This window comes from Phaseolus vulgaris, chromosome 8 (assembly GCF_000499845.2).
Source record: "Phaseolus vulgaris cultivar G19833 chromosome 8, P. vulgaris v2.0, whole genome shotgun sequence".
Taxonomy (NCBI): Eukaryota; Viridiplantae; Streptophyta; class Magnoliopsida; order Fabales; family Fabaceae; genus Phaseolus; species Phaseolus vulgaris.
In genome coordinates, this window is record NC_023752.2 from 60310984 (window position 1) to 60328015 (window position 17032).

General features: G+C 28.7%; 1 protein-coding gene across 1 annotated transcript; it reads right to left on the reverse strand.

Moving 5' to 3' along the window:
* Positions 1-2456: 2456 nt before the first annotated feature.
* Positions 2457-6004, reverse strand: LOC137823398 (protein MANNAN SYNTHESIS-RELATED 1-like). The gene is made up of 6 exons (XM_068628512.1): positions 5590-6004; positions 4907-5039; positions 4740-4813; positions 4248-4333; positions 3225-3804; positions 2457-3087 (listed from the first exon to the last, which is right to left on the reverse strand). The coding sequence occupies exons 1-6, from the start codon at positions 5689-5691 to the stop codon at positions 2809-2811; spliced, it is 1254 nt and encodes a 417-aa protein (XP_068484613.1). The 5' UTR covers positions 5692-6004; the 3' UTR covers positions 2457-2808.
* Positions 6005-17032: the final 11028 nt, after the last annotated feature.

Below are 17032 nucleotides of genomic sequence, written 5' to 3' on the forward strand. Positions count from 1 at the left end.
TTTTTACAGTGCCAAAAGTGACTAAACGAGTTAATGTTCCTCCAATTATTCCCATTCTTTTTTAGGATTTTCGTAATACACCCTATGCGATAATACAACAAAAGATTATTAAGAAAAAACAAGCTCTTTGTTGAACTAATTGACATGGCAATTTAATTGAATCAGGCAATCTCTACAAGTTCAATTCAACTATCGTCCCTATGGTAATAAGCAAATTTCCACAAAACGACCATTGTCAGGTATGCCCTGTAATTACCCTCAATTGTCTCACAAAATTTTTTTACACAACTTTAAATTATAAAATATTTCAGAAAACGAATTAGAACCAAACATGAAAAAGTAAAAACATTTAGTTGACCATTATATGGTATGCCCTATAATTACCCTCGATTGTCCCACAATTTATTTACACAACTTTAAATTAATAAAATATTTCAGAAAACGAATAAAAAACAAACATGAAAAGTAAAAACATTTAGTTGATAAGGTATGCCCTATAATTACCCTCAATTGTCCCACAAAATTTATTTACACAAATTTACATTAATAAAATATTTCAGTAAACGAATAAAAAATAAACATGAAAAGTAAAAACATTTAGTTGACCTATGCCCTATAATTACCTTCAATTGTCCCACAAAATTTACCATTACTTTCAGCTTTCGTCGTCTGTGAGAATCGAACCCACGATCACATGGTTTAAAGCCATGCGCTCTACCAGCTGAGCTAAGACGGCTTGGTGTGTATTTACTCAATTAAATAGTAATTAATAATATATTCCCCGAAAGTAGGTTTTTCTTTTTCTAATGAATTAATGACTTAAAAATCAATTATTATATAAATATCCAAAACATTAAATAAATAATAAATAAAATTTAGTATTTGAACAATGACGATTGTGAAATTAAAAGAAGTTCAGAACTGTTAGAAACATACTCTCTAACACGTTTTTTTTAAAACGCACAAAACTTGTGGGTTTCGCATTATGTTTAATGTTTCTCAATCCTACTTTTATCATTTTCATTAAATTTAAACCAATAAATAAAAAAACATCTAAAGGTTGCATTCTAGCATTATTCAAAGAGAAATTAATACATATTAAAAAAATTTGTCATCACTTTTTTTATATATATATAATTAAGGGATTATATATTCATAACATTAGAACACCATAATAGGATTTACACTAACAAAACAGTTCAAAAGTCAATTTTTGAACAAACATGTTAAAATAACACAACTTTGTTTACTATACACACTTTGTGTAATGTTGGGGAAAACAAAATAAGAAAATTAATATTTATATTAACTTCAACAAGGTTAAAAACAGGAAATTTTGGTTTGAGGAAAAGACCTCACTAAGGTAGACAGATTCAGTCAAAAGATTTTATGAATCTGAGACAAAATGATAAATAAGATCCTTTTATGCTTAAATATTTCAAAATATAAATAGATATTACATACATAATACAAGTTTGTTAACAACTTTATATATGTTATTGCATTAAATTAATACTCCATAGTTTTAATAAGTTTATTATTGAATTATTTGTATTATCATCTATTATTCGATTACTTCTTTATATAAACTATATATGACAATATATATTAAGGACAGACTTTATTTTACCTATTCATAAGAAGTGATAAAGATTTAAATTTAAAAGAGATAAATTTATGTTTTGTAAATTCATCTTTGTTGGATTTGATCATATTTCGATAAATTGACAGAGAATCAGTCACCTTTTTTATAACTTCAATTTATTTATATATTTTAAAATTGTAAATTACATTTTATAATTTAACTTAATTTTTATATTTTGGTCTTTCAATGAAAATATTGTAAATCTATCACTATTGCCTATCATTAAACATCTTTTTATATTTAAGTTTATATTTTGTTATTTATTTACGTACTCATTTTTAGTTTTATTTTCTTTATATAAATCATTATTTGCTATAATACAAATTTAAGATTAATTATGTTAAAAAATTATTTAAATTAAAACTTATATTTGTATGACTTAAAATTATATATTTTTCAATATTATATTTGAATACTCGTAATGTTATTTCTTGAGAAATTTAACAATAAAATTGAAATGTATCTTACTGTTTAATCTCTAGATTAAGTTTAAAAAAATTATTACTACTAATCAATGATAGTAATTAGTAGATACTTCACATCATGATGGCTCCAAAAATATTCTTGAAAATAAACTTCAATCACCTACCAGTTTTGTTTCCTCTTTCATACTCTTCCTTAAAAAAGGGAGTTTAAAGTCAAAGAATTCTTAAAGCAGAAAATTTTGGTTTTATGAATTCATTGAATTGAGTTTTATATGAAGTGAGTTCTTGTCCAACATAAACATATCAAAATTTGTGAGCCTACTAAAGGTAAAGATAGAAGGAAAACAAACTAAAAACATAAAAAGTTACTCTATCAGTATCAGCTATAAGAAAATGGTAAAGAACTAATATTATGGATACAGTTCTTGATAACTCAATCTCAATATGGATGTGCCTAAAACACCCAATGAATCGAATATGAATTGTTTCACCAGTTACATGAAATAAATATGGGGGCAGCCATAATTTTACAAACTAAAATATCAGTTCAGAAAGCCCTGTGTACATGTGAAATGAGAGTAACTTCAACTTTTTGGTGAACACTCAAGCAAAAAGCCTTAGGCCAAAACACTAAAATACCCCAAAAGGGTAAATTTTGGAAAGCATGATTGAGGAGGAGAATTGGTACACAACATTTGGTACATACAGAATACTAAGATTGTCTTCCCTTGGAACTAACTAACAGTAACAAGAATAGGCAAAGTGGTTTTTCTTGGAGACATAATGGGACAAGAAACGGGAGGCAGAAGCAGATGAATCTGGAATATTAGCTGGAACAAGTATCTGGGATTTACCAGAGCCAATTCTCTTACCAGCTACATTTGCATAAAATAGACCTGAAATTGCTGGTACGAAAACATTACTCTCAGAGCTAATGTAAAAGTCAATCACTTTCTCCAACTCAGAATCTTTAGAGTCTAGGAACTTTTTCTTCTTATCTGCTGGTATGATGGATTCCTGAAACAATTTGACAGAAAGTATGAAATTTATTATGGTTACTGTAAAAAAATGTGTCCTTGAATGCTGAAATTTATCTGAACATTCAATGAATAAAGTTTGTGTATGAGAACAGGAAGTAAGAACAAATATCTCACCTTTGTATATGTTTTAGGGAACAAATCTTTGAGAGAATCAAGGCTCTCATCCCACCTAGATTGTGTCACATAGATAGTAGTGTCCTTGTCAAAACCAATCTTCCTCAGAAACACTGCAACCTCTTGTGGATTGAAGCAACTCTTCTCTTTATCACCATCACTTCCTTGGCATCCCTTCTTATCCAACATCTCAACCCTCAAATCCACAGCTACAAATTGGCCATCCAATTTTCGGCTTAAAGTTTTAAGTCTTTCAACCATTGAGTCTACAAGGTCATGTATTTCTTGCTGCAACTCTAAGCTTCCGTACATTGCTAAGCATGCAACAGAATCGGCATCACTTTTTTTCCCTGCCTTCCTCATGTTTATTGATGGAAAATAAGTGGCAAGCCTTACACTCCCCTTTGATCTATAGATAGGTTCAACATGTTTAGCAATGTAGTCTTCTGTAACCCGATTAGGGACCTTCACGGCAGCAATTTTATGCGTTGATATGTGAGAAGGAAGATCCTTTACCACTCTGACCACTGCTTCCATGCTTTTCATGAACACGTCGACATCATAAATGTCCTCAAAGTTCCTGAGACATAAGTTATATTAGCCACATGCAAGTGCTTAAGAGTAAATCAGACTTATTTCAAATTGAGTTGAACAGTAAGGTATTTCACAATGTCATCTGAATGTGGCATTTTCAAATTAAGCTACATCCAAAACAAGCTTGAATATGAATGGAGCTTGAAAATAACAAAGCATAGAAGTGCTTTTCATGTATTAAAAGCTGAGAACCTTGAGTCATTTTTCCAGTTTTTAACTTTAAACTTGGGTGGTCTTTTATACTCTCATATGGCAAAATAAGATGATCAATACCAGTAGAATAGAAAGCATAACGAGCTAGAAAACTGCTATGGTTACTCTTAAAAAGATGCAAAATACCCCCCTCCACTGCACTCTAAAATATGTTCAACTACAATAGAAATTGAAATAGGAGAAACAATTTGCATCAACATTTTCCTCAGCACTGACCTTTTGTCACCAGGTTGGCTTCCTCTAATGTCAGGGATGACAAGTGTCGCCCCGAGACTACGAGCAACAAGCACTGCATCTGCTATCTGGACAAGGAATTACCAGAAATTTACATAATGTGGGAAATAATAATTGAAATTTTGGATTAAGAATACATATCTCATGATCAAACTTCACTAAGAGTTATGAGACAATAATAAAGAGCTAACAGCAGCAGGCAAGAAGGGTGATAATAAGAAAAATCAAAATGGACAGTGGAACTCAATATTAGGCATTAAGGAAAAAGTTAGATTAAACAACATATTCAGAGAAATGATCAATTAAAGTCAGCAAGTAGACCAAAGCAAAAAGAAGGGATCATGATCAATAGGAATGGTTTTATCCTTTTTGGTGTGGAGAGGAGATGATGTTTGAAAAATAGCAGCAACTATCTTTACATAATTTATGCATAAACAACTCCTCAATGAGACAAGAGAAATTGTTGAATGATACCTGAGATATATGGTACTCAGGGCCATTGGTTAAAGAAAAGGTAACAAACCCCTCAGTCTGCTCCACGTTGCTGTCTGGAAACCATGGCCAAAAGATTAATTAATACCGACAAACAAGGTGGAGCACTGCATCAGTTACGTTTGCAAGGCCTTAAAAACAAATTTTACCTTCAGATGGCTTAACCCAACAAGGCTTTAACTCATCAACATCTCCCTTCCAAATCCCTATGTTCTTTCTAACATGAGTAGTCTCAAAGTTTGTACTTTCAAAGCTGATATCCTCTGTTCCAGGTAGTTTATCCTACAGAGCAAAAGGTACAAAGAAATACCATTGAAATAAGCTCATTGAAGTTATATTGACAAATTACAAGAGGAATAAATATGCATTAGAAAAGAACTAGGACATGTATTGAATTGGAATCACACTCTCTTTTTCTTTGAGGAGGAAAGTCTGGAATAGAGGTAAAAAAAAATGGATTCTAAAGTTGGGTTTGCTAAGAAAATTAGGTAGAGAGAGAGAGAGATTGGTTAAGTGAAGACCAAAGGCAGATAAATGAGAGATGGCAAATTTTACTGTCTAAAAGGCCTGAGACTGATTAATCCGTTGGGATAGATTTGGCCACAGATGTTTTTTTCTCAATTCATGAACTGTTAATTAAGGATCTATCATCTCCACAAACCAAACACAACATGGTTTCACCTGATCCTTGTGTTTCATTCATTTCATTGTGATACCAACCCAGATCCCTGGCTACTTGTTTGACAGTAACAATTCAGAGTACCATATGAAATGAAGTGGTGTGTGTAATGTAAGAGACAGCAATGAAAAAGAAGGAGCCAGAATTCCTTACATCAACAGCATCAAAATGGTCCCTTTTGATCATGTGTATGAGCATGACGAACATTGTGAGGGTGAGCACACCCGCCACCACTTGCCTTAAATCCACTCCCATGATCTGAGCCTGCTCTTGTGCTGCAAAGGGTGTCTTTGAATGAATCTGGAAAATATCTAAATGGGGAAGGATCAGAACTGAGAATCAGTAGTGAACTTAAAGTAGAAGTGAAACATGAAGACCCAGAAGAAAGGAAGCAGCTTTAGCTGCACATGGAGGTGGGGAACACAGTGTGTGATACTAAGACAAAAACCCAAGTTGATGCAGTAACTAAATAATGAGTGAGAGAAAGAGAGAGAGAGAGTGAGAGTTTGTGTTTCCCTTACTTCATCACCGACACTACTCCTGACAATGATGTTCTTCCTAAGATCTTACGTGTGTTTTCCTATATTTTCCTTTTATGTTTTGAATCTTTCTTTTTCACAGATTTCACAGGAAAAAACATATAATTCATAATTTAGTGTTATAGTTAAAATATTTTAACATTATTTTGTAAATATCGTTCGAGTTAGGTTTGATCGTTGAGCTATCAGATCAACTTTTCAGAACATCGACATTTTATATGACAAATGTCCATCTTAAAAGTATAGATGGAAAAATATTATATATATATATATAATTATTTAGAAAATTATATTAAATTATTTGTATATTTACCTATCATATGTGGTTCAATTAATATATTAAGATAAATAAATAATATTCACTAAAAACCAATTGGGAAATTTTTTTTTTACTAATATATAAAATATTATATTTTATTATTAATTCTTCAAATTATTTTTAATTAAGGTTGGAGAGATAGTATTGTTATGAAAAATCTTGTATTTGAAGTATTGTCCGCATCGGTATTTCATTACGATTTTATTTTTAAAAGATAATGAATTAAAGGAGAAAAGAATATATAGACTTTTATTGATTTTGAATATATATTGAGTGTATATTGGACATATAGAATAATAACATCATTTATCATTTTTATATAGGTTCAGATTTAGAAAAAAACTTTCACAGATTTTTAGATGAAAGAATGAGACTTTTAACATGTTTTAGACATGAAAATATCTAATGAATTTAAAAAGTTAGCAACAAAATTGTAATCTTTGCTTTAATGTTTATTACATGCAATAATTTTCATATATATATATATATAAGATCTGTGGGCATAAAAGTATATGCATTATTAAGATTCTTAGAATGGTGGTAGTTTAAGAGCATAGATCTTTAAAAAATGAGTTATATATTAAAATGTGAATAATAATTGATGCCAACGCATAGATGGTGAAGTAGTTTGATTGGGATTTGGTGTTATGCATAGCATATTGAGAAAAGAGTGGTTAATAAAAACAAGTGTGGTAATTCTATATTCTTCTTCAGCCTCAGCTCCAGATCCGAAGCCAATGGCCACACATTGTAAAATATCAACTTTCAAAAAACTACAAATCATTCCAATCAAAATGTCTTACCTACTTGAAATAAATTTATTTTTCTTTCTTTTTATTGTAAGTCTGAAGCATTTTCTTATTGAGGAATTCTTCTTAATTGTATTTTTTATTCACCTTCGAAATTAAAACCTTGTTTTAAAGAACCATTTTTATAGCTTTGAAAAATGGTTCAAAGTATTAATTTTTTAAATTTTAAATGTGATTTAATACTATATAAATTAGACTTTTAATTATTTAATTATTTTTTATATAATTTTATTAATTTTAGGTATGTCATTTTCTATCCTCTTATAAATGATAAAATAGGTCAAGTCATTATTTAGGTGTAGCAAGTGGACCTTTTGAATTCATTGTTTGTATTGATCTGATTCATTAACTTGTCATTATTTGGTCGAACTGGGTCAATCTTTTGAATCCACCAGCATGTATTGATCCGACTCGTCTAACCCGTCAACCCATCAGATCATAGGCGAGACGAGGTAAGTTGTAGGAGATTTTTTTTTTCTAAAACATTTCTACCTTTTTCTCTAAAATATATAAATGTTTTTTTATACGTACAATTACATGAGATAATGGTTATATATGTTGAATGAATTTCTAATTAAAATATTAGTTGTTAGGTGAGATTTTATTTTTATCTTTTATTTTTAAGTTTTTTTTTATTATGAAACAAACAACTCTTGTAAATTGAGTTGAATTAAAACATTAAAACTATTTTAAATTCATTCTTATGACTTTGAATTGTTGTGGATAGTTGAATGATAGAAAATAACACTGTTATATATATATATATATATATATATATATATATATTATTGTTGATGACGTGATTTAAGGTCATTAACCATATAGTTTGATTTAGATGAAGTTGAAATTTGTTCTCTTTGAGTTATTTCAAAAGCAGAGGATTGTGAATGTTTCTATTTGTTAACCATTGGATTGTATACATCATTTTAGTCTCCTCACTTATATAAACTATGTATGTACCCACTTGGTTGTTGGTTGACACAAACCCAACCTAATAACTATAATAAAAATCAACTTCACCATTTTTTTCTATTATTGTATTTATTGTTTAAGACATAAAAAAAAATTACACCCCATAGGATAACATTAACAAACTATCAAGTCAATATAATATGGGTTAAATATGTTTTCTATCACTATATTATAACACAAAATTTATTTTTATATCTGGTTTAAATTTTAAATCATCTAGGTATTTGGAGTATGAAAATAATCGAAATGAGTCATTCTGTAAGGAAAATTTGATATATTTTTTTAAAAATTTGTTGTTGTTTTGATTGTATATTAATGTCTAATATAATTGTTTTTAATGAGTTGACGAGATGAAATCTTAAATTGAATCACTTCACATATAGAAATATTCATTTAAATAATTTTCATGTTACAAACATCTAAATTGTCTAAAATTTGAAAAAAACGAAAATCAATTTCGTATTATTGTAAAAAAATACATATTCAACCATAATAGTATTATTTTTATTCCAAAAATAAAATATAATGATAGGATAAAAATGATAGAAAATAACCACTATATCAATAAAAAAGTTACAAACGACATATATATCTATTTAATTCTTTTGATATAGGTTCGCATCTTATACCAAGGAGGTTCATACCAAAACATTTTATTAATTAAAAAAATATTAATAACGGTAGTCCTCGTGTGTGATAGTGCGACGTCGATGTCACTAATTCTTTTTTCTTACTTTTGAAAAAGTAATATAAAAACATTTTAAGATTAAATTGGAAATAACTTTAACTCCATTTATGCAAAACATGTTTAATTTCAAAACAAAAAACTGAAAAAAAATTATAACCACTTAATCAGCGCCCTAAATAAAGAGACTCAAATGAAAATTTCGGATTTCAAAAAAGTCACGCAGATCCTGTTAACCGAGATATACGCAAAACCTAATTCACCCAAATAATACAAAAACAATTAAACAGTAAATTTATAAACTACTATTATTAGTCTTAATTAGTACACTACTTTTCAAAACATTTGTTAATAACACATAAATACACATTATTAGGATTTCAAATTAGAGATAACATATATCAATTAACACAATTGAAGTATTATTCGTTTTAGAAATCGATATTCCGTTACAGTTTTGTCTTTAAAAAAAATTGATGAATTAAGGAAAGAGAGTATATAAACTGATATTAGTATCATATTCTTCTTAACTATGTATGACTATATTGACGATATTAGAACGTATATTATATTAAATATTTATTCACGGCAGAGTATCATAATAATTAAAAAAACTAGTTCGTTCCTACTCCGAAAAGAAGAAATTGTGATTAAATTATCTGGAAAACATTTTTAATATTATCACTACATAAAAATAAGCAAGTGATTAATTATTTATACTGATAATTAATTAATTATTGTATAATGTAATTAGAATTTATAATTGTTTATGGTTATGAGAAGTCAACCAAAGGTGCATTGATGGTTAGTTATGTGTCTTGTTCATAAATGTTTTAAAAATGTTTTGAATGTGATTAAAAATTGAGGTGATTTATAATATAAGTCAAATTGATTGAATGCGAAGAATTGGATATTCCAAATCCCTGCTAATCCGCCTCAAACTATGGCTTTAAAAACTCCCGTGCTAATTCCTCCTTGCTTTTTTTATTTATTTTCTTTTTAAAAGTTATTTTAACTTTTTTTAATATAGTTTTCTTCAATTTAAATTTAGAAGGGTTAAATATATATTTTATTCTTGTATTATAACATGAAATGTCTCTTATTCAAATTTTAAATCATCTAGATATGGAAATAATTGAAATATTTTGAAATGATTATTATTTGTTTTTCAAAAGTATTAGTTTTTTTTTAAATTCTTTGTTGTTTTTATTGGAGGTTGATGACCCTTTGTAATATATTGATGAACTGAAACCTCAAACTGAATAAATTTCACACACAAAATAACATATTTCAATCATTTACATATTATAAACATTTAGACGATCTAAAGTTTGGACCGACCAATTTCGTGTTATAGTATATTTAACCGATTTTAGAATCAACTTTTGAAATATTTGCATATAAAGTCATGGATTAACGGCTTCCAACAATATTTTACTATTTAGTCCCTCTCTTTCCTTATCATTTGCTTCATCACTCGAAAATATTATTATGTTATTTTCATTAAGACATTGTATTAATTTATTAACGATAAAAATTATAAATTTATTTTCAGAACTCCCAATATTGTTACTAGGATCATAGATCCTAGAATTATAAAAAAAAAACTAACTCGTACATATGAATGATCACTCGATTTATATGTTTTTAAGCTCTTATTTACTTGATCTCTAAACTTTTACTGATTTTAAGTGTAAGAAATTCTTCTAATTTTTCTACATATGAATGATCACTCGATTCTCATCACCAAAACTCTATAACTCTTGAAGTAAAAAGTTAATAGCTCGTACAACTTCAATATTTATCTCGAATAAATCGAACTCATCTATTCATCTATGGTAGAAACAAAATTTATTTTTCATATAAAATTATACTAATGAATGAAATATTTGTAATGTGATGTATAGTAACAAACAACATGTGTAGCAATTGTTGTTTGTTTATATGTGAGAACATTTTAGTTTTTTTAATGAAGGAACAATCAAGACTAAAAGACAAAAACTATGTGTCATTTGGGTGGTAGAAAGTAGTTAAGGTTTTTAAATAGTCAATGAGTGTGGTTTGGTTTAGATAGTGGAAAGATAGGGAATATGAATACGTGAATAAATGAAAGATGTGTAAATAAAAGAGGGAAACAAAAAGTAAGAGAAAAAGAATTTTTCACGCTGAAATATGTTGTAATGCATGTTCAAAAATTAGGTTAAATGTGTTTTCTAGTACTTGTTTTTTTTCTCTTTTTTATTATGATAATAAAAATAAATAAATAATATTGAAAATAATTAATAAAATAAATTTATTAGTGATAAATAAGATTCTTTTATTTTTTTTTATTAAATTCCTTTTAACCAATCAATCTTGCTTTTAATTATTTTTCTTCTTCTTTTCTTTCCTCTTCTTTCTCTTTATTTTTCTAAATCTACAATATGGAACATTTTTTTCGAGATATATGAAAAACAAAAATTACGTAGAAAAATAAAATGTATTATAGGTTAAGCTTTTGTTACTCTTTTTTTTCTTCAACTTATTATTACATTTTGTTTATATTTCACATATTTAGTTTATTTTCCCCTTTTAAATGTGTCATTTGTAAAACTTCATATAAAGAAAAGGGATTAAAAAAAATACGTAAACATATGAAATTAAAATATTCTAAGTGGCCCCAACCTGTCTTTTAGAAGTGGACAAGCATATGTTCATCTATCAAGTACAATTAAAGCATTGACAAACGATAAAAAAAAAATGAGATAATTACACATTTTAATTACAATTCAAGTATATCTTAAAAGTTCAACACATTTTATCTAATCCATTTCAAAACATTTTAAACATAATCAAACGAAACTAAATTCAAGTAGATGAAAGATAGAAAATATAAATAATTATATTCTAAAATAACTTGTATGAAACATGTCATAAAAAAATATTAACACTTGACTTGTTCTAAGAAATTTTGATCTACACATATATCAACTCTCCATTTGTTAATATATGTTCAATGTATAAATATTTATACACAAAAATGTATCTCATTAATGCAACAATTCTCTCAACTTTTCATAATTTGATGTCTTAATCTGCATTATTTAAATCATTAAATCATTATTAATGTGCCTGCATTTATAACCATAGACTCACTTAATATCTCATCTCAATTATTTGACCACAAATTTTTCAATTCAAAATAACATACCTTAATTGAATACCTTAATTGAATGCATTTCCATATGATTATTTTTCAAATGTGAGCTCAAATAGGCTAAATATTGCATCATTAAATATTTTTATAAATAAACACACAACACATATATAAACTTAAATTTAAATATGCATTACTTTAGTTACTTTTTTTAAAAAAATATTAAAAGATTTTTTGCTTGAACAAAAATAAGAGAATTAATTTGTCCTGTTTTACAATTGAACAAAAAAATAAGCTCTGGACATAGAGAATTGTCTCGTCATATTTTTGTTTGAGGTAAATATTTTCAGTTAAACAAAAAATGTAGAATTTAAAATAAAAATAAAAATTGATCCACTAGTAAAAACTATCAATTATAACTTCGTTGTCTATTTTTAAACATAGAAAATAAGATTGATTTCAATCAAACTCGTATGAATACACATTAAAACAAAATATAATTACTTAAAGATGAATTAGAAATACTCCAATGATTAAAGATAATTATTAAATGAAATTTAATGAGATTAGAGACAACTCAATATAATTTAATGTGGACTTTAAAGCATAAATATAATTATAATATTAAAAAAAATTAGATAAAGTTAGAAGCACATTAATGAGTAAATATAATTATAACATCAATAAATAAATAAAATGATGTTATTGTGAACATAATATTTTTACAATCACGCGCATATAAAATAATTATTTAATATTGAAATCTAACTTTTTTTGGCAAAATGAAAACTAAAGCATAAGAATTCTCTCTACCCGTGGAGATTGAGAAATGCAAATATTTAAGTTAAAAGACAAAGAATCCCCATAATTAAGGAAATCAATAATCTTAATTGTTACACAATAATGCTAGATATTAATGATAAATATTAATGTTGTTTATTTGTAATTATCTGTAACCAGAATGTTTGATATATGAAGGTCTAATTTGCATTTTAACATTTAACGTCATAAATAAGAATTATATAATAAATGACTTATAAATTATGATTAACGGTATTTAAATTTAGCCTAATTATCCATACAATATAGAACTTATACATAAAGCAATTTATGCAAAGATTAATTTTAGTGAATGTAAATGTTTTTTTTTATTTTTTTATTTTACCTAAGAGAAGGACCGTGTTAAGAAGTGAAACTCACAAAATGATGTTGTGAGAATAAACATTTTTTAGGTAAAAAAGCACGATTCTTTGTGTGAATGTTTCATCTCAAAAAGAGAGAGAACTAAGTTATAGCGATGGATTATATAAAAACAAAAACAAAATCCTAAAATTGACAATAAAATCCGTGGACAAAATTCTTGAAGATAATATAAAAAATTCTAGATTTTTACTTTTGGCATGTGTCCCAACAATTATTGTCCTTTTATTTAATCCATAATATCCAACAATTTTTGAAAATTTATCATAATGTTTATGTTCGTATTCTATAAAGTCTCTTTTAATATCTGAAAATAATAAAAAAATCTCTGTCAAAATACTAAATTTGTCTATTCTAAATTTTACAATTCACAAATTTTCCATTCTAAATTTTATAATCCGAAATACAAAATTTGTATTTTGAGAGGTTGGGCACTGGTGGTTAGATGATGCTTGGTGGGCTGGACGGACTGTTTCTTCCTGCACCTCCATATCTTCTTCTATCACCTTCATACACAACATGAAAAATACATTTTTGTCCTTTTTGTGTCACCTTCATAGAGTAGTTTTCGGATTATGTAATTTAGAAACTCATTTGAAAAAAAATATGGATTACATAATCCGAAAGTTAAATAAGTCTTCCAGATTATATAATCTGGAGAATAATCATGCATATGAAAAATGGCTTCCGGATTATATAATCTGGTAACTAATTACAAATTTGAAAAATGACTTTCGGATTATGTAATCCGAAATATTATAAAACGACATTTTTGGAAATTTTAAAACTTATGGAGGTAAGAGAAGTTATGGAGGTGCAGGAAAAACCAGTCAGTTGGACGATGCTTAGATATTTACTGAAACAGTGAAGGTAAAAGGTTGTTGCAGTGATGATGATGGACATGGGAGGTGTTGTGACTGGGGGCTACTATGGAGGTGGGGAGCTACTGCGGTGGTGAAAATTGAAGGTAGGGCTTGCTGCGGTTGAGAAGGATAAGTTTGTCATTTTACTTATTCTGTGGAGGTGCAGACAAAAGGCACGGGAGTACATGAAGAATTTTCCTCAAAATTGGACGACGAATATACAAAAATAGTTATTGGGCGGAAAAGGTTTTATAAAAAGGCTTTTGTTTCATGCATCCTCTTTGACAATTGGGCAATTACTTTCTGCACCCAATCAATTGCTTCCTACACCCAACGAACATTCTAAAATTCCATTGTACCCTTGTCTTCTTTATTTTGAAAAAGCGTGTAGGGTGAGCTGTAGAGAAGCTTGGTTTGTTTTGGTGATGGTTTGAGCTGCAGAGGAGCTGCAAAGGAGGTGGTTGTGGAGGGACGTTTTCAGGCTAAGGTGCGATTGACATTGTTGTGAGGTAAGAACCTATTTGAACTGGTTTTTCGCGTTTCTTTCGACTAAGGTAGTCCCGAATATCGTTATCCAGAAATATATTTAGTGTCTTATGGATGCTGGTGTTCGGAAGTCATTATTAGTCACTACGAATGTAAAATTCCATATGTATTTTTCATTTGCAGTTGAAAGTTTTGGACGCCCATGTCCATAGTTTAAAAAGAGCTTATGGATCAATGAACATAATAAGCACAACAATGGACATTTGCACAACTATATTCTGCACACAATTATCTGGAATGCATTCACACCCTTCCGGATGAAGACATCCACAGCCCACCACTACTACCTTCGCATACAAATATCCATAAGTCATTTAAACAACTCCCTTCCACACAAAAATATTTGGAAGTCAAAACTGACTTTTGCCTAGAAATATCCACAACGCACACGCATTTTGACCTTGTCTTCTCCGGTGCCTTCCTTCATTATCGCCTTCCTTCCAGTCAAGCCTCCGTTACCGGAGAAATGCCAACAAAGGTGCGAGGATGCGAACGTTGGTGCGAGAGTGTGGGGTGCGAGAATGGCAGAAACGAAGATGAAGCTCTGTTGGGTGTGGGATGGGTGCAGAAATAAGTTAACCTAATTTCATATTCATCAAGAGTATTTCAGTATTTTCACAAACGCAATTGGGTGCAAGTCTACTTTGATTGGGTGTAAGGAGAATCAGTTTGACAATTGCCTTCACCCAATCAATGATGCGAAATGCCTAAAATACCTTTTTTAATTTTCAAATAAATGTGGAGAGTGCAACTCAAAATGAGTTTCTCGATATTTCAAAATACATTTATGAGAAATTTGAGTTTTTCGAACACTTTTCTTTTGAATCTCTTTTCTAAAATATATTTTGTATTCCATAATTTTTTTTGAAAATGAGATTTTGGTTTACAATCCTATTACAAAATATTATTTGTGAAACATATTCATTAGAAAATGTATTTTTAATTTTGAATTTTGGAATGAAAGTTGTTCCTGCTAGGAATATGAGACCTGAGAACTATTGAGAAATTTTGTCTTCCTTCTTCTTACCAGGCGGTTGATATATGCTTCAACTTCCTCTTCCAAACTTTTCGCTACTCCTTCAGTCTCAGCTGCTCGATCACTTGGTCTTTTTAGAGAATACCGAATGAAAATACCTGCAAAAGACACTTCGACGCTTAAGTCAGCAAAGGGGGATCGACACTCAGATGTCAGAGTACAATAATAAATGACGTACCTGCTTCTTTAAATATGCGCTATTTATATTATTTTAATGGACCTACCTTATTGGATCAGATTAGTAAAGTGGATCGCGCTTAGAGATGTATTATCTAGTTTCTAATGATGACTTAACTTCATTGACCTTTATCGAGCGTAATTAGACCAAAAGTGTCTGTCGATCCACACGAACGTGACACGTTCGGTCAACTCGATTATGAAAACCAAGTCGAAGCATAATATTGACCATTCGGTCTATACTAGTACAAAAGCCAATTTAAAATTTTTAAAATTCAATTAGTTGCGGTCTAAAGTTACTAGGTGCATGAAACAATTTCCGTCCTCTTTTTATTCCCAATATTAATTTCTCTTATTATTTTATAACAACGGAGATACCAAAGTTTTAATAAATTGTACGATGCCTTTTATATTAAGTAATTTGGAATAATAATTGACTATAAATATTATTCCAGATCGTATATTCCCAAAGATCAGATGTAAGCTTTCAAATAGTAGGATAAGTTCTTAATTGCATAGTTTGATAAAAAAAAACTTTAGAATTCTGCACAATTCGATTTGAAATAATATTTATTAAGTTTCAAGAAATCCGGAAGATTATTTTTTTTTGGAATACTTAATACAAAAATTATGAAATATTTTTAAAATTATATAATTTGAAATTCTTCCAAAAGATATATTTTATGAATAAAAGGCTGAGACTCAAATTACAGTTATAGATTTTTAGGCTGTTTTTTCTCCTGTAACCTAATAAATGTCTTTCTACAACTCATTTTTTAAGAAGATTGTTTTCCTCCTTTAAAAATTATTTTGGATTGTTTTGAAATATTTCTAGAACATATTTTCAATCCGGAGACAAAAGAAATATATTATGAAATAATTTCTTGTCTTTTGGAATTTCTATTTGGGAATACCTTTTTTTTACTAAACCCTTATTTGAAAAACACTTTTTCTTACAAAATCCTATTCTAGAATAACATAAAACTGTAAAAGGGTAATTTCGATATTTCATGAATATAGGGATGCAAGAAGAAAAATGTAAGGGTGTAGAAAGAAACTCCCGGCTTTTGAAGTGCAGAGTTTAAGAAAAAACCTTACAAAACCAGTGTGGTACACCTCGCTTATCATTATTTTAACATACTAAGGGCAATTAAGTTATTTTGAAAACAGTAGGAGTGTAAAAAGAAATTATTGAAGTTCTGTAAGTAAAAGATCTAAGAGCCCAAATAGGACCCAGTGGAGTAATTTTTTGTTGCATGGTGGTGGCTGATGGACAAACAAAGTTGAGGCCCAGAGAAGGCATGGAAGCCCAAG

Coding starts and splice junctions, on each gene's coding strand:
- LOC137823398 (XM_068628512.1), bottom strand. CDS start 5,691: ATGGGAGTGGATTTAAGGCAAGTGGTGGCGGGTGTGCTCACCCTCACA. Junction 5,040..5,589: donor ACCATTTTGATGCTGTTGAT/GTAAGGAATTCT, acceptor TTTGCTCTGTAG/GATAAACTACCTGGAACAGA. Junction 4,814..4,906: donor TTGGGTTAAGCCATCTGAAG/GTAAAATTTGTT, acceptor CATGGTTTCCAG/ACAGCAACGTGGAGCAGACT.